The 26,633-nt window shown below is 41.0% G+C and overlaps 1 protein-coding gene across 6 annotated transcripts in view; it reads right to left on the bottom strand.

Moving 5' to 3' along the window:
- The window catches only part of UGT8 (UDP glycosyltransferase 8), a 46,038-nt gene that overhangs the window by 14,764 nt on the left and 4,641 nt on the right, over positions 1–26,633 (bottom strand). For all 6 annotated transcript variants that reach the window (XM_072335806.1, XM_072335803.1, XM_072335802.1 and 3 more), the window contains exon 2: positions 11,237–12,060. In XM_072335806.1, coding sequence (XP_072191907.1) covers positions 11,237–12,058 — 822 coding nt within the window. In that variant the 5' untranslated portion in view covers positions 12,059–12,060. The remainder of the gene's footprint in view (positions 1–11,236; positions 12,061–26,633) is intronic.

The following is a 26,633-nucleotide window of genomic DNA, read 5'->3' as shown; positions in this document are numbered from 1 at the left end:
ATTCATGAAAACTCAAATTGTTTGGGCAAATCAGGAGAGTTAGGCACTAAAACAGTTTGGGCAAAACAGAAAAGGGACTGTAAGGGTGAAGCTTCTTCTGAAGTTCCCTACCAGCTGAGTCAGATCTCTGGTTTTCCTTATGATGACTGCCTGATCCTGATACCACAATTTCAAGGAGGTACCAAATCACTTTCAATTACATCCCCCATAAGATGTGTTTTCTAAACCCTTTTAAGATGGTAGTTAAACTCACAAGAAGGTCTCACAAGGAGGCACAGCACTGGCACAGACCAAATAAAAGCAGTTGGTCAACATTCCCTTCCTGTTCCCCCCCTTCTGCAGGTAGCAGGCTTTCATGCAGTAACCAACCAGCCTCGTGCCCAATTCACCCTCTTCAGGCATTACACATTTGCTTTTACAGCACTCCCTTGCGATACTCACATATGCCACACACAGACCACCTGATCAGGCTGCTGCTTTTTCAATGCTAGCAGTATTTACTGCAGTCAGAGCTTAGCACAGAAGCAGTTATTACGACCTTGCCTTGTTCTCTTCTCTGAGTTCAGCTGGCTATGCACAATCATTTCTCTTAGACACTACATTATGAAGGGTGAGGGATTTTGCATATAGATCGGTCTTTTATTTAAGTTCTCCCTTGTGCCTGCATAGGGAGAATATAAACACTTATTGATCTACGCTCTTCTATAGGCTGAATGGGGGATGGGGGAATAAATAAATCAAATCAAATAATCTTTTTACCATTCTCAGACAGGAATGCCATTGTGCCGACCCCACTATGTGAGCTTTGTTCTGTTTAGTTTGCTCATTAGCTATTCTTAGCAGGCTTGGATGCTAAATGCACAGCTGTGACTATAGAGTGAGGACCCAGCTGGCAGTAACCAGTGGTGCCTAATACTGAGCTTTGCTTCAGATAAACAAAGTACACAAGTACAAACATAACCGGGTTTAATAATCGAAGCTTCCCCTGTTCAGCTGCTCGGTTCAAATGTGCAATAGCACAAATGTCTGTTCTTTGAAGCTGGTTGCAAACCACCACCCTCCAATGGGGAGCACAGGCGTGCTATGCAACTTCTGCTGCAGAACGCTGCTTAGGGCAGACAAAACCAGATCTATTTCAAAATAAATAAATAAAATAGCTCTATGAAGTGGTCCTTAGAGACAAGATAAGGATAAACGAACAGAAAAGTACACAGTTTTTTTAGTGACTTTTCTGATGTCCTCTAAATAATGTTTTTCTCATGGGTAATATTTAAATACTGTACTAATATGTTTTAACTTCATCTCAAATTTTATTAAAAACATTGTGTCAGCAGAGGCAGTTAAAGGCCACACCAGAAATAATGCCTCCTATTTGCTTCCACGGAAACTGCAATACACACAAAGAACACAATAACATTATCTGATAGAGCAAATTCTTAGCTACAAAACACTGTTTTTCAACACTGTCACCACCATTAGCTGTGCGCTTTCACCTGTGACAAACAGGAGCCTGTCTCCTAAAGGTCTGCACCAGTGGAGGTGAACTGCTGTCTGTCTCTACTGCTGCTGCTGAAACTCACCACCCAGCACCTCGCTGTGCTCACATCCACAGCCTGGTCTCTAGAAACCTTCAGCAGCCATCAGTGTCAGTGGGTGCCATTTTTCCTGCATGGAGGAATTCAACAGCTCTTTGCTTCATGTGCACTTCCATGTCAGACAACATTCTGTCAGAGTGCCACTCTGCTGCCAATCTGTCACATGGCAACGACACAGAACGGAATACTGGTGGGAAGGTTCTGCCTTTGCTGCCATACCACCAACATCTGCTTCTACCGTTGTGGGCCAACACCATAAAATAGGAGACACTGCTTTCAGAGCAGCCCTGTACGTGCAAATCATATGACCTTTACTGTCACTCAGCAAGCAGGGTCCTGTTGCATCACCCGAAGGCTACAAAATAATGTGCCCATCTGGGTAAAGCAAGAGAAACATCATGACTTTAGGCAAAGCTTGATGTTTGGCTTGACTTGCTATTAGTTCACCTGTCACTTAACAACCCATTGCAGCATCTCCTATGCAGAGCAGAGGACACGAGGCACTGCCGCGAGCACCAGACTGCAGTGACCGGGACAGCTCACGGTGCCCTGACTCCACACATCCAGCTGCCAGCTGGCTAAGCCACAGCCCTTGGCTCATCTCCACAACATGCTGAAGGTTATTTTTCAGCTAGCAAAAATCCTGCCTTTTAAAAGCATGCTGGTTCTGTTGTATCCAGATCTGCACTGTTTTGTAACACTAGGCTCAGTTCAACTAACACCTGCCATGCTCTTCCCAACACAGAACAAGATCATTTTGGTGCTTCTCAATTAATTGCAGATTCTTTCCTCAGATACAAGTTGCTGTCTATCACCCACTTCTCTATTGGGAACACATAACTGAGCTTAATCTTTCACTTCTGTCCCTCCCTCCTCTCCTTTCATTCTGTCTGAATTCAAACTGAAACTTTGAAAAATGAAACTGAAAAGCTCTTTTTGTTTTGTTTTTTGGCAAATTCTCAGTAAGCTTTGTATCTGTCTTCCCTAGATACACTAATGTTGGCTGACCTGCACCATGTACCGAGCTGATAAAAAGACGATATCTCAGAATGAATAAGACAATTCCCAAAACAATACTTGAGGTATAAAAGAAAGCATATTCAGGTTGTAGCATCAGACTCGATTCCTCTAGTTCTTGCTTTCTAGAGCTATCTGTAAGCTACTCTAACGCTCCCAGTCACAAAATAGAACATAACCTCTGAACTACTTCCTGCGAGGTCTCTGAGCACTGCTAAGTGCTCCACTGGCACATATTATCTAAGAACTCTGCTGATAACAAAGTGCTTCTCTGTTATTAGGCACAGATTCAGCCCTGCTGGGAAACACATTCAGCACCTTCCTACTGTTTCTCACTAATTTGGTATATATACACTGCCTGTTTGCCTCATCAAAAACACACTGAAATGTATGTTTTAAAATACCTCATGAAACTTTTCAATGTCTAGAATGTTGCATTTTATCATCCTTGGCCTCTACTGCCTTTTCTCATTTGACTACCAATACCAAAAGAACATTTAGGAGCATTTAACTTTGAAGAGGAATGAATTTCAGACTCCAAACACTGTTAAGAAACACAGCACCACAAGCCTTTGTCTTTTGTCTGCCCGCTCTAGAATTACAGCATATCCAATGAAGCCTCCAAGAACACAGTCTACCTAAAACTAGAGGTCAACCAGAAACTGCTGTGCAAGTACTTCCCTGATGCAACACTCTTCGTCAAAAATCCATTACTCACCAGGCCTTTGGCAAATGCCCTGGGAAAGCAACCTTGCTTTACAAATGAATGGAAGAAAGGCAGTCGAAAACAAGAAGCCCTGCTTGCCCTTCAAGAGGGATTATCAAAATGACTGCGCACTGACAGAGGAATAGGTAAAATGATGGCATCCTCAAATCCAGGGTTCCAATTGTTGGCACTAACGCAGAGGTTGTATTTTTTGCTCTATTAAAATAATAAACAAACTCCTCACATTCCTAAGCACAACATCCTCCAGAACACGTAAGCACACACAGGAAGAATTATTACATGCAAACCAAGGTTATGGAATGCGCCCTATAATTTCAGTACTTGCATATGTAGTAGAAAAGCTGTTTAAGAAGAAGGGGATTGTTTTTTGTTTTAATACGGATAACTGTTTTTACTAACACCACCTACAGGACATTAGGTCAGCTAGAGGGACAAGAAAATTGACGAGAAGCAGAATTCTAAAGCCAGGCCTTCACATTACAGCTACTGCTCAATACACCCATCAATAAATCTGCACTGTAAAGTAATATAAGCAAGCCATTTTGCTCTCCATTGCTCCAGTACAACACCTGTACTCTGTCAATGGCAAGGGAGCTAATTCTAACCTGCAGCTTTGATTTGATATTGACAAGTGGTTACTTGCTACTTGTACAGGTGGAGTAACTTTTCCCTCTATCCTCCCCTCTCTCTTTTTAAAAATATATGCATGCATACATGCATATGTGCAGTGTATATGTAGGTAGTCAGCCATCAGCCCTTCTTTAACAGGCTGAAGATCAGCTGGCTTCCAAGTCTGTATTTAAGTGGTAGGATCTGCTATCCTTTAATAACCCCTCCCAGTCCCATCTGGTTGGGGTGATGCAGCTCTTCAGAAGGTCCCACCTACTTCCCCAATACCACCTTCGCATAAGCAGCATTAACAGGAATCAAGCATTATACTGGCCTTTGCTAAGCAATTCCCTACTTTCACTTCTCTCCAGACCTCCAGTCCCTCAGGGTCTCACAGTGTCAGCCAGGACTCAGTGTAGGCTGCCAGCACACACTCCTGGCACAGCAGCTCTAAGCACACAGGCACTGGAGCACAGAACATAAATAGGGACAGCATCAGCCAGATACCCACGTGTTTTCATGACCTAAAAAGCTATCACACAGGTGATACACACATCAGTATTTTGCTGTTTTTGGAAGCTAGGAACTGCTTATCCTGTCACTGGCTACGCAAGATAATTCGGATAGTCTTCCCAGAAAGTAGTGGTTTTGTCCAAAGGATTTTTCACAGCCCTGTTCATCTCCCTGGAGAAATGAAGAGTGCACTGTCAGGATTACTGAGCCAGACTATGAAGTACTTCATTATTTTAGGATGAAAAATATGCTCATAAATTTCAGTTGTAAATATGCTGAACTTGGACAACAAAAAACTTCCCGTACACCAAATCTGTCACACGTGAAGATCCCCTGAAGTTTTTTAAGAGAAGAGCATTATTTGGTAGATGGACGCCAGCAAGAAGCTGAAGACATCTTAGTAATTTTCCTAACACTCTTCGAAATATCAGATAAAAATGTCTGAAACCACAATCACAGAATCATCAAGGTTGGAAAAGACCTACACGATCATCCAGTCCAACCATCCACCAATCAGCAGTAGTTCTCAGTGCTGAAGAGGTTATGCATCACTTACACTAAGTTGCTAAAAAAACATTGGGGGCAATGAAAGCATGGGTGACAGTGACCCTCCTTCTCCCTCAGGCGTCGACGACCCCTACAAGTGACCCTGCTCCAGACTCGCATGTTCCACTGCCTTCAAGGATGGCGGTCCCCTAAACCTAACCAGCAGCAAGGCAAATAAATGCTCAAGCAGGTTATTAGCTGAACGCAACGTATCCATTTTACCTAAGCAACTTCTAAGCAACTCAGACAACCCACAAGAAAATCTGCCATGATTACAAAGGCTTATTTTTTAAAATCAATACCATTAATAATTAGGCTTGCAGCTCCTCAATGTCAGCTCTGAACACCCCTAACTATTCAAACACACCATTCAAACTGATGCATGTTTCAAATACTAAAGAAAAAACATGCGTTTGGTAACAAGATCTTACCCATCATTTCTCTACATGATGTCAGGAATTGTAACAAGCTGGAGAAAATGGTTGGAAAAATACAACTAGCTCATTACTTGCCCCACGTACAGCTTAATCTTACAAACTCACACCTGACAATAATTATCAGAGTAAATCTTATTAATTTGTACACTTCAGTACAAAAATGAATTAGAACATTTTAGATCAGAAAAAAGCTCACACTAACCTTTTCTTTAAATAAAGATATAGTTGAACGCTTTCCGACACTTTTAACTCTCAGAATTTGACTTACGCAACACCCAAGTTCTGGACCTTGCGTTCTCCACTAACAGCGCATTCAATCATCTGAGCTAAACAAATAACCATGTTATGTGACTATACATGAACCACATGAACTTGATTTTTGCTGGACAGCACAGAATCGCTGCAGGCCAAGAACATGGACTTCTGTTGCCAGCATCCTCAGGAGGCTCTGCGTTTGCTCATCTGAGTGCTGGATGCCAGCTTATGTACTCAGAGCACCTCCTTCTGTACTGGAGATACTTAACTGATTCCCAAAATCACCACGGCATCCTCTTCCCTTTCTGTTCCTATACAGGTACATGCTGAGTCAACATTTCTTCCCAAATTTGAAATGCATCAGTATAGCTGGAACAATATTCGTCAATGTAGCAATACTGGAGCATCTGAGACTGGAGATCATGACGGGAAAAAGGCACTACAGTTCCTTGTGTAACAGAAGTTCCATAGCTCATGGTAAAAAAGCTGGACTTGGAAATGTATTTCAAGGCCAAAATACACGATTGTATGGCACAGTACAGCATTTGCGTGGTGCCCCATAATCTCTGACATCATTAAAAGGCTTCTGGTCTCTCTTGCTTAATAATAATACACCTTTTAGAAGAGCTCTAGAATTGCTTCACACCATCAGAAATTTATTATCAAAAGGGGCTAAGAACTTTTCTCTCAGAACTTAAAAAAATAAAAAGAGATGGGTGCTGTGCTACATGCAACAATCTACTGCTACAGTTTGCAAGAGCTTGCAGAAAGCATCCTTTAATTTGAATGAAATAAGCATCTGATCTAAGGAACGTCTCCTTACTCCCCCACTAAATTTTAAAGGTAAGTAAATAGCAGTGCCAGCAAATGCCGGTTTAAATAAGCAACTGCACACAATACGTGAAAAAATGAAACTTTTTAGCGAAGACATTTCAGAGGCACCAATTTGTTACACAGATATAGATCTATTCAACAGCAAAATTAGATAAGAGATCTACAGAGAAGAGCAAAAAAGTTACTGTAATTACTCCTTGATGACAACTGTGGCTGAAAGGCTAGCTTTTACTTCTGAAATGTGAGCATTCTCGTTTGCAGTGTAAATTTAGTCTATTCAGGTAGAAATGAATTAAAAACAAACTGACCTTTGTTTCTCTTTTCATAGCAACAGTAAACAGCATTCAGGGCAAAATTAGTGCCTCAAGATCAGCACCGAAGAAAAGCAGGATATTACCAAGAGGAAGTTATGAAAGCTGTGCAGATATGAAGAAAGAAAAGCTCAACTTGCATTTCAGGGGGCATGCCTGATTTTAGTTTGTGATTTCTTCCATAGAAGCTAATACAGATAACTTCAAGTACAACTGTATCCAAACTGTGGGATTCAATCAGCGTTCAAGTGTGCTTGTACAACTAATTGATTTAAATAAGTCTTCCAAAACAACATTTGCCTTCTTCTCTTGCAGCAAAGCTCCTGCTTGTTTTCAGTGCCCTTTGCCCCTCCCACACAACAGAGCTGGCATTCCCCAATGCTGCTGCTTCCAAGAGCCACCTAATTTCTACCCTTATTCAAGGACGTATCTTATCAGGCTGATTAATGCCTAACTATGTATCAACCCACTCACAAGATACAAATGCCACAGTAGAAGTCTCCCCACTGTTTCTTAAATGGTGTTAGAGTAAATGCCAGTTTCATCCAGTTTAATAGGATCCCTCTGGAGAAGTGTGATATGAAGGAGGCAAAAGAGCCTTTTACTACTTAATTGCCACTCTCGGGTCAGAGAAAAATCAGAAAATACCCTCAGGTGACACCATGCGCTTACAAGTTGAAGTCAGTGATGACCCTCAGACTGGCACTTGTTCTGCCTCCAACTTCTGATCCTTTAAGGCTATGTATACCCCTGACCAATTCAAAATACACCATTTTCACAGTTATCTATAGAAACCCCAGACTCTTCGCTGTACATGGGCAAGTTTTTATTCACTTATGGTACAGTCACGTTAACAGACTTGCTTCTCTTCTTTTTTTTTTTTTGAGCAATTCCTTTGGGGAAAGCAAAGGGTGTGTTAGAGACTGATGTTCTGAGGTGTCAGGGCACACTGTAATCAACACTAAGTTTGGAGGCTGCACACCACAGCTATGTGTGGTAGACTGCAGCTGCAACTACTACAGAGCTCAGAATGCACTAAAACTCATGCCCGCTACATGACGTAACTGCACGATGCTGCTTTCTGAGCTCTGAACGGCAACAAAGACACGTCCTGTAAGTCCAGTTTCCTCCACCTGATGTGTGATATGCGCAGTTAACAGACTGCTCCCACAGGGACTCCAGGTTGCCTGTACCCAAGCACCATACCAGCACAGCAGGACCATATTTGGCTCTGTACCTACCCTGTGAGTGGTCCAGAAACTTGGCCACCTTTACTCTGGACATTCGCCAGAGTGTCCCTACAAAACATGTAAAGTAAAGCTGTCCAAAAGGACCCTTATGTTCCCTGTTTGGCTTCCAGTACCCAGGTAAAATAAAGCTGCCAGTTTAGCACCCACCATAATGCATCTGATTTACATGTACCAAAAGTATTTCACAAACCAAGTCAGCACGAACTATATGGGGACAACTTTGAGATTTACACAACCATGCCACAAACCTGAATAAAAATATTAATATAGATTAAGCAGAGCAAAGAGAGACTTAGGTCCTGTCCTCTTCTATGCCGTGGATATTCAGTACTTTCTGCTACGTACTACTTTAAAAGCTTTATAGCTTGCTTTTAAAGACATTGTAGGGAAAGTCCAGGTGCAGGGTCTGAGCAACTGAACAACACAGCTACAGGGCCCACCAGAATCAGACAGTAGAAATACTGTGGCTGTTCAAAAGGGCCCTGACCTTTATTTTCTTCATGGACTGTTCCACTACTACTCCGCTCCCTTCCTTTCTATGGCCTTATTAACAGAAACCTAGAGCCTTTCAGTTTCATTTAAGAATTGTGATAGTTGCTAAGGAGAGCAACAATATTTTCTTTCTTTTTCCTGACTAGAAGTAGCAAGATCTGGAGCTCCACAGGAGACACTGGGCCCTAGGAGGAGCAGGCTGGATCCCGCCACCTGAAAGCCAGAACTCCCAAGAAAAGGCTTGCCACCTTCCAACTGCAGCCTAAGGGTTCAAAAGCCTGCTGTGGTTTTATAAAGATTTGGTATTGTATTGTGAGTGAATTTCAACTTGGAAACACAGACTATTTTTTCCCTAGAACTTCTGCAGCTAACAAAGTGGACCAGGCCTACACAAAGACAGCTGCCACCAGCCACACATCTATCCCTCCTTCTGATGACCACCATCTTCTGAGCAGCGCCAGCTCTGCAGCTTACAGGCAGCTCCTGAAGCAGCATCCTTTTCAGGTCAGCATCCGCAAGTGAAGCAGCTCTGCAGCACATTAACATTCATTATTCCAGAGTAAATTTTTTTAACCTTCTGGTCTATTTTCTATTTACATGTGTATATACAGGTGTATAAACACATTTTCATAAACACACATGCATATCCTTCAAGCAAAAGAGGAAAATAAAACAGTTCCTTTCATTTCCTTCCATTTCATTCTATAGAAAAAAAAAATATGTACTTGCTTTGGTGACAGGCTATGAGCTTGAAGACCTATCCACGGAGACCAAAAGACAGTGTTAGTACAGTACCCAAATTCAACATGCAACAGAAGGATGTTTGCCTTCTTACAGAGCAATCAAATATCAGTTTGGAAAATGAACAAACAAATTCAATCCAGCCAGCAGGGTCTTCTTGGGAAGAATACTGCTGAACTTTGTTAAGGCAGCAAAAGACCACCTTTAGCCTATTTTCTTAGGATATGTTTGTGTTCTGACTAGACAAACACTTTCTAAACATAAATATCTATACATGGGTGCAGTATATCAGAAGAAGTGCTGTTTTGTTTACTTACAAAAGTAACAGGTGAGCTGTTATAGGAGCCATCATCAAATAAAAGCCATATAAAAATATGATGCTCCTTAACCTAAACTTTTTCTCTCCAAACAACGGCAGAAGGTACTTCTATCCCCTGTGACACTACAAACAGATATAGGCAGTGACAGTGCCTAAGTGGAGACATCACGTTATCCTAAAACAGAACTCTTTTCGCACCATCTGTCTGCTGTCTCCAGCAGCTCCTTACTCCTGAATTCTCATTAGAGAGTTCACCTTTCCTGTGCAAGTTAGGCTGGCTACCTATAGAAACGTCCTGATCTGTGCTGACATTAGATAGTCAGGCAACTCGCAAGTTTTTGTGAGGACACATCAGACAGTAGTATACCATCAGACTCAGAAAGCCCTGGCAAGTGCTTGCTCTCATCCAGCTCAAGTACATTTAAAGCTGAGCTGAACGGGGTGGGGACGGAATAAAGGAACTGGTACAGCATCCCAAACCCTGCAGCACAAAGCAAAGAATTGGCTGATATTCCCCAAGTTGATGAAAAAGCATATCATTAGGTCAGAACACTGACAGCATATAGAAGAAAAAACAGCCTTCCAAGACTATTTTTCAAGGGGAAAAATAAAAGAAAAAAGATGAAAAGGAGGCCTGGTAGGTTTCATGCAAAAAGCACGTGAAGGCTGAATAAGACATTTTTAGAAGCAGACAAGTTTTATTGAGTGCTGCAGATCTACCTACCTATTTATCACTGAGTGATAAGTGCCTATTACTAGTCATCTCCAATTCAAGATCAATTTGTTCATGTACAAAAGCAGAAGTGCAAGTGACATGATTTTCTATGAAATTCTGTTCTGCCTGTGACACTCACTATTGTGTTGCTGAACAAAGGCATTCTTGGCTATCAGGTATCAAGAGCACATGGTACACTGAATTAATCAAGCTTAATTATTAATCTATGCAGTCAGGATTTCCGGAGTCAATCCATCCGCCCTATTACTATGTCAGCCTGAAACTTGGTACCTGGTGGTAAATGAGTGCACTGTAGAAATCTGTACCCGAATGCAGCCCTGGTGTTTATTATGGCAACCCAAAAAATCTCCATTTGATTACCTTTGCATATTTTATTCACGTACACCTAGTTTTAAAGCCACCTTTACCTATCAAACCAAAGGATGGCAATTTCATAAAAACATTAATACCGTGATATTAAAGATGGCATAACCTATTAATGGGCTTAGTTAAGTATAAGCTTATTCACCTGTTCATTCCTGATTTAATCCACATTTGGTTAAAAGTCACTGATGTAATTTTCAAAGTAGTGAGCACTGCTTTTTTCCTCTACCGTACAATTAAGTACTTAACTCCAAAGAAGAATACTTCCTGCAACCTCAAAAGTCTCATCCTGAGTTTGCATCTCAGTTTCTCTCCCTGCCTCAAGCCAACTCCAGTTACGTCAAGGGTATATTCCACTGAGCAGCAACAAATCAAGTTTTAAAATTTCAAGACACTAGATCCCATTTGAAATTCACTGCTTAAAAACCGTCACTCATCATATGAGGTCAAACAGGTACTGCAGAAATTACTTTAAGCTCAGCAAACCTTACTTCTGGCAGAGGGCTGGCCGGTTTGGTTAGGATTCCTCCCACATAAACAACATTAGGAAGCGTTGGTCTTGGAAACTCCAGTGCTATATCAGTACAAAGCATCCACAGGCTGGATCCGTGAACCAAGTCATACATAGATCGTTCTGGCAGAACCTTGTGTTTCTGCATTATCCTTTCATATTTTGGCAGAACCAAAAAGCTGACTCCAAATCTTGAAATAAGATAAACAAAAGTATTTTTCATCCTCTCAAATAGGTTCATGCGATCTGTAAGTAGTGAGTTAAATTCTGGAACGTAAGAGAGGGGAGCTGGAGCACCCACTTCTGCTGGATACCAGAGGCCAGTGGAAAAGACAGCATACTTAACCCCTAAAAGGTGAGCTATAACAAATCCACACATCTCATTGGGATCTACCAGGAGCAGGTCAAACTTTTCCTGTTTCAGGGACCGCATGAGGTTTTGGTTGCCAACAATCATGTCGCAGTTCTTCGAATAGTGGTCCAGGATGTCAAACAGTTCCAGGGCCGTCAGTCTCCCAGAGAAGATACTCCTCATCTTGGACTGGAGAAAGTCATCCGATGTACTGCTGTTAAAGATCCCTGGGTAGCGCTGAAGTCTATAATGATTAGATGGAGGAACCTCTCTGCCCTCAGAGAGGAGAAACACTGTCTGGTGACCTTGGTCATGCAAGGCTGAGGCCAGAGTCTTGAAAATATAAAGATGGCTTTCAAACATAATTGGCGGCACAACAACAATTTTGGCAGCCCTCGCTATCCCAACAGCGCTCCACAGGAGGATGAAAACTGGAGTGTACGGCTTCATAGCTGAAATGAGAAACAAGAGCATTACATCAATGCAGACAGGTTGGTATTTTACCCAGAAATTTAAAAAGAAAAAAAAAAAAAAGAGTTATGTTTTAACTCAGTAACTATCCCATCTCAAAGATGTCTTTGCAATAGTAATGGGAAGAACAGCGCCACAAGGCTTTAGAATGCACTTGGTAGTGTTCATTCTCCAAAAAGGTCTGCCTTCTTCCCTTCCTCTCTGTTTCCATCTGGCACAGAGGGTAGAGGAGACCTCTTCCAGCACAGGCAACAATACAGCATTGGCACCACATGGAAGTAAAACCAACAGAGAAAATGAGGTTAGTGCCCTCCACAAAGATACTGCATGTACTGCTTCTGAATTATACATGCCATCTAACAACTACAGTATCTTGAAGTCAGCTCAGAAAGCTAGACCCTGAAAGATCTGGGATCATATTTGGAATCACAATTGCACTGTAATCATTGTAACACACTGTGTGAATTGAACATTCTTTAAGGACACCACACTGAAGGACCCAAAGGCTAAAAAGCCATATTTATTCACATCTGAAGGATGCACAGGCGATTTCCTTTCAGCACAGAATATGACTGTTTCATAGATACATATCAGTCTTTCAGCCCTAACTAGAACTTGCACAACAACAACTCTTATTGTTCGCTTTGTGTTCACTGTGCTGAAATCCCCATCCTCCTACTGTCAACACATGACTACTTCTACTGCAAGTGCTTCTGATAACTAACCACAGCTTTCAGGCCGTCCTCTTTCAAACCGCAGGTCTCTATTCTGATTTCCTTGATACTTTCTGCTGTTTTGTTTTCACATAAACCGACAAGAATTGAGCATGTAAAGACCCTATAAGGACATTGCTTTTCTTGTTTAGTACACACACTGATCAACACCAGGGTTGAAAGTTGAAACCTACCAGGGAGATGCTACCAAGAATCAATGTGACAACTTCAGTCTTCCAAAAATTACACTTTGCATTGGAACAAGCAAAATAAAAGGGAATTAGAACCATGCACGTGAATGTCCACATCAGCTTCCAGTAAAGCAGCTTTACAGGTGCCAGATTCTAGAACAACTGAAATTGTCACTTACGTAAACACTTAAGCCTATACTGATAATAATATTGCCCTAAACGAAGGCAGTTCTTGACAGCAGCAGACTTCTGAGGGACAAGAAAATAATTTTCCTTGTGAATAAAGCCTACAAAACATTGTACATCAGATGAAATCAAAGCCTATCAGAAGCATGGAGAGGGAACATCAAGATGCTCCTTGGTCACATTAACCCTCCTTGGATAGGGAAATGAGTACAAGCCAAACCAAACAATCTGCTATTTTCTTGTGCCAAACGTAATCCATGTGGAAATAAGAGTCTGTCACAGTGTCCTTTATAAATAAGCAGTACAGAAACTAGTAATGCTACTACTCAGGCCTTATCATCTCCTTACAGTGAACTGTAAGGCTGGACCAGGCTCTGAGCAACCTGTTCTAGCTGTAGGGGTCCCCATTTATTGAAGCGGAGTTGGATTAGATGACCTTCAAGGGTCCCTTCCAATTCAAACAATTCTGGGCTTCTAAGATTCTACTTCTGTAACTCTCTTAGAACAGACTGCTTAGAATTGTATTTATTTATTTTAAATGTCACATGAGTTACCAGCTCATCAAAAGAGCATCTTAACATATTACAATCTAATATTGGACTTTCTGATAATGTCCCCTTTTTTTTTTTTTTCTACTCCAGCTTCTGCAAGTGGCTTGATTTTGAAGCACTTATAAGCATGCACAGGGTTCAAATAAAGCTGCAAAATTACAAGACACACAGATTATTTACATTATGTTTTTATCACATGAAATTCCTGCTGCACTTGAAGTCTATTCCACACTCATCTTCAGAAATCGTTAGCCACCACCTAGGACGTAACTGACCATCACGAGAATCCTACCAATTTTAAATAACTATCACCAGCTGCTGTCTGTCTTTGCATGCAGTTATGTAAATTCAATTAAGTCCATTAGGGCAAAGAGAGCTGGCTTAATTTGGTTTTGTTTCGTCTTCCTGTGAAAAAGTCTGCTGAATGACAAGGCATTGCAAAATCTTATGGTGCCCATGAACAGGCAGTAAAGAACAGAAGCACAGGAAACACACCGGGATCTCTGGAACACCAACGCATGCATGGGTTGAAGTACTATTCTGTGAAGTGCTCAAAGAAGTTCCACTGTTCTGGAGCACAAAGCTCAATTTTACCAAGGTAACACACAGAAGAAGAAAATCACTTGCTGCAAATATCACCAGCAGAACTAACCTGACATCAGATGAGATTGAGTTGTTTGCTAAGCTGCCTCAATTAGGGTGTTGGAAGTCACCCTAAAACAGCTCCTCCCCTGCAAACAGTAATAATGAAAATAAAAACAAGCAGCAATTCTGTATTTTTCTCCAATCAACTTCAAAAAAGTATACTTCCTATTTGAGAAACAGCTTGCCTCTTGATTTTTTTCTTAAAAACTATTAAAGCTGTGACAAAAACAAAATGAATGATGACATCCAACATCAAGAAAAACAGAAGTCCAGTACTATATTACTTATTTTTTCCATTGTTACATCTACAGCAAAACCTTCTGACCTACCAGGCTGTGTTTAAAGCACTAAACTGACTTTTCAGTTCAAGCCTTTGCTTTCACTGCTGGCTCTCTATAAAACCGCAGCTCTCCACAGAGCTCAGCTTCCTTCACTGGAAGGACATACCCAGACCAGGCACTGTTAATCACTCCACTTAACACCGAGCTTCACTCCCACCCACATGCTCACAGACTTCAGGCTTCAGGGGCTGTACCAGTAAAGAACATAGGCCTGGTACAACATCCACAGCTCAGACAAACAAGTCACGTTCAACCATCATTAGCAGCACCATGCTGATCAACAGCGTTGGAGGATAACAACCATTGGGTAAGTTTTGTTTGAAATATAAACCATTTATCAATGAAAAGTGATTATTCAAACTTGGAAAAAAAGCATTATTGACTACACTCCTCATGCCAAAAGCATGCCCGTGGTACCTTAAGGTACTGCTTCTGCCAACAGGAGGGATATTACAAAACAGTAAACGCACTGGGAAATGCAGAAAGAGTTCATGTTTCTAAGATTACTGCAAATCTACAGTAGCAGCAGCCTAAAGGTGAGCCATGATCCAACAGGCTGCCAGATGCAAGCACTCTGTGGTGCACTTTGATCTCCTGACCTGATACAGGCTGGAGCACAGCACGTCCTAACAAACAGAAAGATACAATCCTTAGCTCCAAGGCCTGTTCTCCACAGCTTACGTCACGCACACGCCACCAAAAGCCACGCGGCATAAAGCTGCACTTCCTTGGGACAATTAGAATATCACACCATCTCTTCCCATCCCTGCCCTCAGTCTACAGCACTACTTTAAGTAAAACCATATGGGATGGTTTAACGTTCACAAAGCTCCTATAAAGCACTAGGCCAGCTAACATGATGTCACCACATCTACTGGCAGTTTATGAAACATCGATTTTTCCCTTTCTGTGGGATCAAGGATTGTAAATGACACAATTCCCTGGATCTTTGTGACATACGTTCCTGTCTCTACTCAGAACCAATAAAAACCACATTTCAAAACGTATTATGGAACCCTTCTTTTCACACATGCACAGGAACTGCCAAACCACAGAGATACAAAACGTGCAACAGTATTAGAGAAATACCCAGTAAGAGTCCTGCTTTTACTGGGACCAACAGGCATCATTCTTACACTGCGCTTGACCAGAATAAACCGCTTCCTAAAATAATGAAAAATCAACATCTGATGTAAATGCATTCTGCTGCTGGATCCTATATTAAAAGAAATCATCAGCTGTCCTTACAGTAAGGAGAAAAAGAAGCCAAAGGATGACATATTTCCCCTTAATACTTAAAAAAACAAAAACATTTTCCACCTTCTGCCTAGGCTTTGCCTTCATTAAAGAAGATCTTTGGGTGTCTAAGCTGGCATCCTTTTACAGGATAAGGATATACGTTAAGTATGAGAATAAAAAAGAAAAAAACTTTTTTTTTTGTCATTTTAAAAATTACTGAGGCAACTATTGAATTGAAACCATTACTAGTCTTAAGACAAAAAGCCCCAAAAGCATGAGCAAGCATGGAGAAAAAGGAGACTGAAGAAGCAACTTTATGTGAGTAAAAGCAACTGCTGTCTGTAAAGGGTTTGGCTATGGGAAGTTAAAGAAATACCAAGAAGTTAAACATTAAACCTATTCCGATGGCTTCTCACAAAATTACGGCCTACACGCAGGGTTGTCTTTTTTTAATTAAAGAGAAAGCACAAGTTTGAATGACAGCTACAGAAAACCAAGCTCCTACTGAAAAAACTGCTGGAAGGATGCTTTCTGCTGACCAGGAGATCTAAATCCTGACTTAGTTCTTTGGAAAGCACATTTTCCTATTCATGCTGAAGGACAAAGCAGAACTGAGAACAGGAAATGTGACTATGCAGATAAGAAGTCAGAGTTTTACTCACAACCTGATACAGGAAGACTTGGAAACAAAGAAATCAAGGAACATTTAAGCTTGTATGAATTACACAAGGAAATTCTTAAAGTTTAAATGCATACTATTAAAGCTGAACGAATATTACGCTTGTACTTCAATTCTAAAAATGATTTTTAAAATCAATTCAAATTAATAACTCATGCAGCAATCAGTTGCAGCACTGGTAAACATACTGAAGGTAAGATTTTCTGCCAATCCTTAATAATATGCCAGCCACCCTTTAACTGAAATTCAGACTTCTCCTCTGCTTCCTTCCACCATCTACCTGCATACCCATCTATTTCTGAATCACATAGAAACCCTCATTTTCAAGGCAGCAATGCAATTTTCAGTGGGTTCTTCACTGGCACCATCAGTTCTAGAAGCCAAAGAGGCTCTGAAGCACTTTGGCATGCAGCATAACTTCAATTCAAAATGAGCAGTAGTGGTAAATACTCTTAAAAGTGCACAACAGCCATTTACTTTTACATGTACAATAGAAAACTGTATAAAAGTAATACTTCTTATTCACTGATACCACACAATGTTCCTCTTCCAAAGCAGCAAGTGAAGTTTAGGGTACTGTGATGGCAGTAACTTTTTCCAGACCCTTTCAGCCTTTCTTCAGATTTGCTAAGGCCCACTTGGGCAGCCAGGTCAAGCCCAGGGCCCGTGCCTACCAAGGTGCCCTTCGTGTGAAGCAGCAGCACCGCACTGACAGCAAAGAAACAATCCTCCCAGCCTCCAGCTCTCATCTTACCTGAAGGTTTCCAATTACTAATTACAATTTAACAGATATGACTACACACTAGATTTCCACCTCTGCAAACCCAAGAGCAAATGCTGATCAGCACAGCCTGAGTGTGAGTGGTAAGATAAAGAGGTGCATCACAGAAGTATAATTACCAAAAAGAGGGAAATTTGAGATTTACATGCACTTCAGAAAGCAGTGTTTACTGCAAACCAGAGTTCAGGCAATGTACTGATTTATTCCTTGAGCCTTGCTAAGAGCATTCTCCTCTCTCTTTACTATCAGTTTGCCATATAAAACTCAATATTTTAGAAAGAATAAAAACCCTACTTTTAGTGTCATGAACACTTGAAAATAACACATTAATCATCAGGACCAATTAGAACAAAAGGCAGAAAAACAGAGAGCTTTTTTGAACAAAGAAATGAGATGTATTTTATCAGTGATTAAACACATTTAAGTTGCAAATCTGATGGAAATTCCATACTGGGAAATGCAGAACAGGGGAGGCTGTTGTCTACCACTGCTGAAACGTACCATCCACTACCCACTGCCTCACTGTGCTTACATTTAGTTTGGTTTCCATAAGCATTCAGCAAGCACTGATGAATGTGAATGGATGCCATTTTTTCCACATGGAAGGACTCAATAACAGAATATTGGTGGGAAGGCTCAGCCTCTACTGCTATACCAGCAACATCCACCTCTGACACTGTCACGGGTTACCTAGATTTACCTGTGCCCGTGACAAGGGTAGCTGCCCCGTAGGGTCCCCTGGCCTGGAAATGAAGGGAAAAGGGGAATGGGAAAAAAGAACAGTGGCAGCAATCTAAGGAGGAAAACTTATTTTACTAAATATGATATCGGAATACAAGATAACACAATATAATACAATATGATTGAGGCTAATAAATCGAACAAAACAGAGAGAGAGTGTCCCCGAAAACCAAGAGGCCTACTGTGAACTCTAGGCAACATGGCTGGAATGCTTCCCTCCGAGAGTCCAAGAGAGAGAGAGAGAGAGAGAGAAATCCAGCCTGGGAGTGAGATTATATATGTCCTCCTCCCGTGACTTATCTCTGACCGCAACGTCCCCTGGGATATGTAGTTCTTCTCTGAGAGCTGAGTATTCAGGATGCTGCCATTCTACGGAACTGGAGCATGAATGATCCATACTGCACATGATGTTATAATGTGGAATATTGACAGCAACACCACAAAACCATGACATTCCAGCCCTTATTCTACATTATTATCTGGGCCAACATCATAAAATAAAAGGTATTACTTTTGGAGCAGCCCTCATACTAATCTCCATTATGTAAAATGGAATACATAGCAATCATAAGAATCTTAAATGAGTCAGCAGTGCCCTTGTCACAGTGAAGGCTACCGCTCTCCTGAGCTACACTGGGCAAAATCTGGCCACAAGATAATCTTTCCCCTCCATTCAGCATCCATTAAGTCATACCTGGACTTTTGGGGCCAGCTCTAGGCTCCTCTGTACAAGGGAGATCTGGGCATACTGGGAGTGTCTGCTGAAGGACAATCGATATGATCCAGGAACTGGAGTACCTTTCCTAGGAGAAGAGTCTGGGAGAGCTCAGACTCTTCAGTCTGGAGGACGACTAGGGGTAGATTTCACAAATGTGAACAAATATCTAAAGGGAAGGTATAAAGAGGACAAAGCCAGAATCTTCCAAATGATGCCCACTGCCAGGACAACAAGCAACAGACACAACCCAGAACACAGTTCCCTCTGACCATCAGGAAACACCTGTGCTGTGCAGGCACAGGAGCACTGGCACATGCTGCCCGGAGGCTGCGGAGTCTCTTTCTGGAGATCTTCAGAAGCCAGAGGAAGAAAAGTCACAGATCTATTTCACTCAGTGGCTTATGAGTTCAAGAAACAGGCTGTTGTTACCTGACATATTACCTATGCTACCTGATTTACTGAAGCCCTGGTTCAGTACTGCCTATTCAAAATCCTATTGATGTTTACTTATTTCATGTGCAAATCTGTTTGCCTTAGCTGTTATTAAATAGTTTTACAGATAAAACATTGTATCCAACCATCACAGGCTTGTAAACATTTCACTTAAACAAATACTGCACCAAGCCCTATATAGCTGGTTGCATGACCAAAGGCCCTGTAAGCAAAGTGTTTTATCGTGCTCAAGATAACAAAGAACAGTTTAGAAAAAGCACTTACACTTAAGTGTAAAACTGAAAGAGGAAGAAAATATTCCAAAGCAAATAGAAGGTTCTCTAATGCTGCTTATGGGATGATTCAGCAATAAAACACATGCAGCCAAACCAAATCTTAGCTCTATCAGCCACAAGCGAGCAGCTGACATTAAAGACAAAAATACAAAAACATACACACACACGAACACGACTGCAATGCGTTCTGTAAACTATGGAAGAGAGTGAATGAATAAAAGAATAAGTATCACTTGCAGTTTACTCCAAGACCTCTTTTGAAGAAAAATAAACTCCTGACCCGCTCAATTTAATACCAGCGCACATCAGAATTCATTGCTAAGCCTTGCTATACAGAAATGCTACAACATGATGTTTACCGACCAAACTATGATAGCAAATTTCAGAAAATGAGCAAATTATTACAGAAACTGGAAGACTATTAAAGTGACACAGCAGATGAGAATAAGACCAAGACTGTTTCTCCAGTCTAAGAGTACAAGTTGATTCCTAAAGTGCTAAAGCTGGCAACTGTAATTATGTTCTTTGCCTGTAACGCTGCAATAAAGCACCTTTCCTGTAGGTAATAGGAAATATGCCATAAACCTTTAAGAGCTAAAGAAAAGCAAGCCCATACACTGACTCCAGGCAGCAAATTGCATAGGAAGATTAGAAAGTAACTACTACTAATTGACAACCCACTTGATGTAAGAGATGAAAGCATCAGAAATCTGTGGATGTACAGAGCCTTGAAACAGCAAACTACACTGGGGAAGAGATTCTGGTAAGAAGTACTGCAGAACCTTCGCACTTGTATCCTTAAGTTTTTCATATAAAAGATCTAACAAATTACTGAGGTAAGTGCACACTATGACTTACTTTGTGTTGCAATGCTTTAGATAAGTAGTAAGATCTGGTTTGTAACTATGAGTGCCTGTTTCGACCAAATTAATAAATTAAGAAATCAGTGGAAATGATTAGGAAGAAATTGTGCGCACATACACGGGGATGGGGCTTTTGCATTTGCTTTGAGCCATTTCTTGAACTGCTACATTCTTACCCAATGACTTAAGCACTTCAATGACTACAAGAATGCCACAGCTACAGATGAGAGGAAGATTTATAGCCATTCTGTTGTACGCATCCATCACGGACTTACTGTGTTAGTTATGAAAGCGGCAAAGCAGTTACAAAGAGGGATTTCACATGCTCTGCAATTTATGAAGCCCTTTTCAGTAATGACTTTTTATTTGCATATTAGGTTTTTAATCAAATACAGGATTTCATCTGAGCGAGCTGGGGGAAAAAAATGGATTGTAACAGAGAGGCAGTCTGACAGAATAGCGCCTGACATGGAAGTGCAGACGAAGCAAAGGTGTGGCACTGAAATCCTTCATGGGGGAAAAAAACAGACCCACTGATATTCGCTGATGCTCACTGCACCTTGGAACCCAACCAGCAACCGTTAGCACAGTGAGGCAGTGGGTGGTGCGTTTCAGCAGTGGTGACAGTGATGTGAAAGGTAAGTGATGTTCCAAACGGCCATGCCCAATTTTACAAGCACAGCATGCACACTCTTGTTCATCATTTGCAAAAAAGCATAGCTACTGGCGGTGACTATGCTGAAAAGCAGTAATTTGTAGCCGAGAGTTTGCTCTATCCGATATTGTTATTGCACTCTCCGTATCTGTTGTCATTTCCACAGAAATAAATAGAAGGCATTACTTTCAGACTAACTGAAGTATTTGCGAATACTGATTTGGATATAAACTTCTTTGCCAAAATTCAATGTGACTGCAAAATCTTTTGTAAGGCTTGGTCAGGCCTACATGGGCTGCAAGAACAAAAATCCCAGCCCGTCTTGAGGTGGCCTAGGCCCACAGCAGGACTTGCACAGAGCAGAGCAGGCCCTTTGCCTCATGGCTGCCAGCAGCTCCAGTGCAGACCCAGAACTGAAAAGACCAGAGACAGCAGTAGACCACTTTATGTCAGGTTGAGTGCATCGGTTTGGACACAGCAAAGCTGAGCATGTAAAGATGTGTGGCAGTGCAGCTGATGGGCCATTAGTATAGCACATCAGTATACACATTTTCTTCAGACCACTGTGTCCTCCATCATCCTCAGGACAAACAGGAAGCACAGAGCAGAAACCTGAGAAACAAAAAGCGTGTTTCAAATCTCATGTACCCTCAAACAAATTTGTTTGATGGCTCAATTTCATCTGCATCTGCTCTCCATATTAGACAGTCTTTTCCTTGCTACCGTTACTTCACCCCAACAACAAAATTAACTGCTGACGACATTCAGCAAAACAAAGCCATCTCTTTTGAAGTACAACATCCATATTCCTTGTAGATACATCTGACAGAGAAAAACGTTCTCCTGTTTTCTCCCAAACTATCTACCTTCCTTACAAGCATTTAGAGCTCCCAGAAGATGCAGTATTCTGGTACCAAAAGATGAGTCCCCTGGCTGAGCCGCCTCAAGTTCTGAAGACTTTGTTTCTTAAGTAGTGAAATCTAAAAGCACTGTTTCTCAACTTACTTCAGCTGTTTTGCGCAAGGACAAGCAGAAATGATGTTGGGACATGAGGGGAAGGATATTAACACAGAAGTCAGAAGGTCACACCGTGTTTCCCAGGGACTCAGTGCTAGCTAAGATGCTGTTCACTGGCTTGAAAATAAAGGCCCTGCACCTATGACACTGTGTGCCAGGAACAGCCCTAGTAATAGCACAGTTATCACAACACGCTTCATGCTGCACGATCAAGAAGTACACATATCAAGTGGGAAAAAATGAAGAAATCCTCTTACATAGAGAGAGAAAGAAAGAGGGATACATCACATCAGTTGGTGGAGACAGACGTGCAGAACTCTGTATTAAACTTGATGGAACAAAGCCTACAGCTACGGACTATGATCATGCAAGCATGAAATTTGCCTCAAACAAGATTCAGGGTATGAAGCAACACAATCCCCAGAAACAAGCATTTTATTGGGAATTTGTTCCAACTTTGATAATCCTTTGGGTGGATGCTTCCCTGCAGCGAGCTTCAGCTTGGTACAAGCTCTCCCCGGTCACGCCATCACATGACATCTACAAGAACTGAATTATTTCTTTGTTCTGTTTGTGACTTCATCCTATAGCAAATCATTACATTTTAATAAGCCACACAAACAGATTCGCAAGGAACACTACAGAACACTTGTTACTGCAGTGGGAAACATTCTAAGCTAAAATTCTTTCTTAAAAATGTTTTCCTCTAACTCAGCTCAATTAATTGAGCTGCTTAAGATCACCTGCAGCAACAACTTGTATTCCAACAACATCCAGAGTGGATGCTAGTAAGTTGTTTTGGAAACGTGTGCATTTACAGACAGATGTTTTTGTTTTGTTTTGAACTGCTTTTTAGCTTTCAGAGCTGCATGTGCTTTATGAGGCCTGCTCCAAACTATCTCCCAGTACAATTCGGTAGTAAGAATAAAGATGAAAGTACTGTACATAACTTCTTCTCTAATCTAATGCTCATAGCCTCTAATCTAAAAGTCCTACTGGAATGAAAGAAGACAATACAACTCAGAAACCTTCTTAAGAGGTGCAGACTGCACTCCCACAAGAGTTAAAAAACCTCGAGTCTTGTTTTTTATTTTGCAGTAGCTGTAGAAACATATTTAAATACACAAAAACTTCCTGCCAATTTCTAATATCAGTAGTGGACTAAAACTGCCTTGTACCTTCAGAAAGGAAAAGGACTAAAGATAAGGTTTGGGGTTTTTATTAAACAAAACAAAAACAAGAAAGAAGGTCCTGAAAGATGATCTAAGGATTAAATACAATTGGTTAATTTATAAACATTAACGAAAAAAAAAAAGAGAGACTTAAATTTGACAGTTGCAGAGAGTTGAGATAGAGATAATTTGCACTTTCAAAGACCAAGATTCACAGAGGACAGTGTAGGTGTAAAACAAATATACAACAAACCATCCCGATGGGAATAGCTGCACTTACCCACTGCCACCAGGCTGTGAAAAGATGGGATTATCCTCCCCCACTTCTGGAAAGCAACTGCAACTTCTTGAATACTATCATGTGTAATAACAAACATGGATAGTGATTTATAACAACCACATTCTCTTAGTATACAGCAGGACTGTAGTTATCAAGTTATTTCAATGGTAAATAGACTAAAAGTTACGGTAACAACTCTGTGGCTGTACAACAAGTGAGATTACAATAATTTATTCAGAGCCTCCCCATCTTGAGTGTGCTGTCATGAAAATAAAGCTAACTGACAAATCAATTACACACTTGCTAAAGTACCACAAGGCGCAGTAGTTAGAGATACATTGCTACAAATGGTTGAAGAGTGCAACTTTAAGCTGCCATACAAATGTGCTTCCGTGAGTTTCCATTCAAGATCTCCCAATATTTATATTATCATCAAGCTTGCTTGCAGACTTTCAGACTCCAGAAGCAGTACCTTTTCCCCAAACACCATGCTGGCATATCCAGTCAAGAAACCAATATCATCCCATCACTGATTGCTGGGCCAAACAATTTCTACAAAGAGAACTTCCCACAAGCGCTTTGCTCAGTTTTTTGAGATATTTCTGTGCCCAACTATCAAACACCATACATACAAACACACTTCTGAAGATTCAGTTTCTTTGATCTCACTGAAATATCCCAGGACAGGCAAAAACATTCTTCCAGTGACCAACAAGGTTTAATCAAGGATCTAATCCCACAATAAAACTTTGTATTAATAGCACATTAGTATATGCCTTTTATTTAGACAGTGGTCTAAATAATGAGTTCTCCATTGTCCCTCAGGCATAACAAGCTTAGTAGAAGAGAACCCCAGTAGAAAACTGAAGAGATTCAGATCTCATTTTACAGCAAGGTATAGAGTAGCAGCAAGATTTACATGGCCTGTAGCTCATGCCACAGAGTACCAGTACAGCACACTTCTTGTGTGAAGAATCAATGCACCTCTTACAACACGAGCTTTTGCAGCCAGGGCAACGCAATTTTAGCAGATGCCCTCAGGACCATCAGGCTCAGATGCAAATGCTGCTTCACTATCAAGTGGCAAACTGGTAGGAACATTTTTTTGTTTGTTTTTGTTTTTTAGAAAAGCTGTGATCAGAATACACGCTTTCTCTAGCTCATCCAACCCACCTTGCCGATGTTGGACTCCTTTGCTGTCTGTTTACTATTAGTGGAGGAAACAGTGGACACAAACTGCAGCTTAACAAGTTCAGACAGGCACTGGAGAATTTTTTTTTCCCTCAGACAAGTAGTGCCATAAAAGGTTATGAGAGAGGCTGTGGAATTTCCATCCTCAGATGTATTTGGAACTCAGGTGAAAAAGCCACAGTTGACCCCTTCATACCTTGCCAACAATCCTGTATTGAGTGGAACCCTGTAAGAACACCCAGTGACCCTTCTAGGCAGCAGTTCAGCAGTTCTGTGCACCTGCTGACTCTGTAAGCACCACAATTGGTTCAGTCCATGATTCTCCAAAGTGAAATTGCTGCAGAAGTCTTGCTATCTGCAGCACATGCTCTGCCCTGACTACTGTCACTTCTGAGACCTTCAGCGGCAACAGCCTTCAAGTCAAAGACGCACTTAAAAGATACCACTGCTAAAGTCCAAATTCAATGTTTCAGCACTCAAGCTAGCACTTATGAGTTGAAGTGAAACTGATTACTCTGCAAGCAAATATATAAAACTCTAGTCACCTGCATACACCACCTATATCCTCTAACCGCTACCCCATAAGAAAGTTGTGATGCTTATTAATCTGAAAACGATAAAATAAACCATTACTGCAGCTTAGTAATGGCTACTGAGAATAGTAAGGGAGAAACCAATTAATTACTCTTTTAAAATAGTATTTCATTATCTACTTCCCAAGAATATGAAACATTAATGTACTTGGCACATCTACTGCATTTGCACTGTAATTCCTTGCATCTCTTTACCATGTTTCATCTTAGACAATAACATTTTAATGAAACTATGGGGATGGGGGGGGAGGGGGGGAAGAAGGATTTCTTCCCCTGAAACAAATGAGATCCAAATGAATTACTACCTACAATCTCAATGAGCCCAGAACAGTGTTTTCAACAGGCAAAATGCACAACTGCATACAAAAGAGTAGATCCCAGGTGATAGAAGCTCCAGAAAACACAACTAACCACACTGAATTGGTCAGGTGCTGTATACAAGCTTCTCAGCTGTACTTCCAATTCCAACCTTAAAAGCAAGCTGTTCATCTACATGCTGTATAAGTTTTCCAATTCTCTGCAGCACTGCTCTGTCCAAAATTCCTGGCTTTAACCCACATTTCATTCAGACAGATCTACTTCTTTGATGCATCTCATAAGGTAAACTCGGAAATACCTGATTTTTCTCAGAACTTGAAAATCTCTCATTTGAAACATTAAATCGGGGGATAACAAAGATGTCCTGACAAGGAAGTTAAGGAGATAAGAAGCAACATGAGCACCAGCCATGCTTTTGTTAGAAACTGTTACAGCTTCCTCTTTAATAACTTGCATTTTACAAATTGATGTCATTGGCATTAAATTACAAAGCCTTATTCATTTGACTGCCATGAAAGTCAAATGACTTCCAAGCTGGGAAATTAAAGAGATGACCAAATTTGGATGTTAGGACCGATTAAAATGCACTCCTCTCCCAGTCCTCAAATTACAGATGTAATATTTGAACACTGTTAGAACAGTGCACTCAATCACGTGTAACAAACGTATGAAATATCAACTTGCATCAGATTTATGGTAGAATTATGGTTGAAAATTATTTCCTTAATGGAACAGTGTCTTAAATTAAGGAACTCCACCTTCCACATTCACATCAAAATCTCCTCTTAAATACACTTAAAGAATCTCTGTCAAATTGTTTTCTTCTTCTAAAAAGCACGTTGTTTTCCCAGGGCATCAAGGCTCATCTCCAACTCACTTCAAAACCTGAACTTGGCCCAGCACTTCTCATTAAATTCTCCCTTCAGTCTCTTAGTAGGAAGGAAGAACAGTC

This window comes from Excalfactoria chinensis, chromosome 4 (assembly GCF_039878825.1).
Source record: "Excalfactoria chinensis isolate bCotChi1 chromosome 4, bCotChi1.hap2, whole genome shotgun sequence".
NCBI lineage: Eukaryota > Metazoa > Chordata > Aves > Galliformes > Phasianidae > Excalfactoria > Excalfactoria chinensis.
Note: the sequence above shows the minus strand (reverse complement) of the source record. Positions and strands in the feature narration are given on the sequence as shown.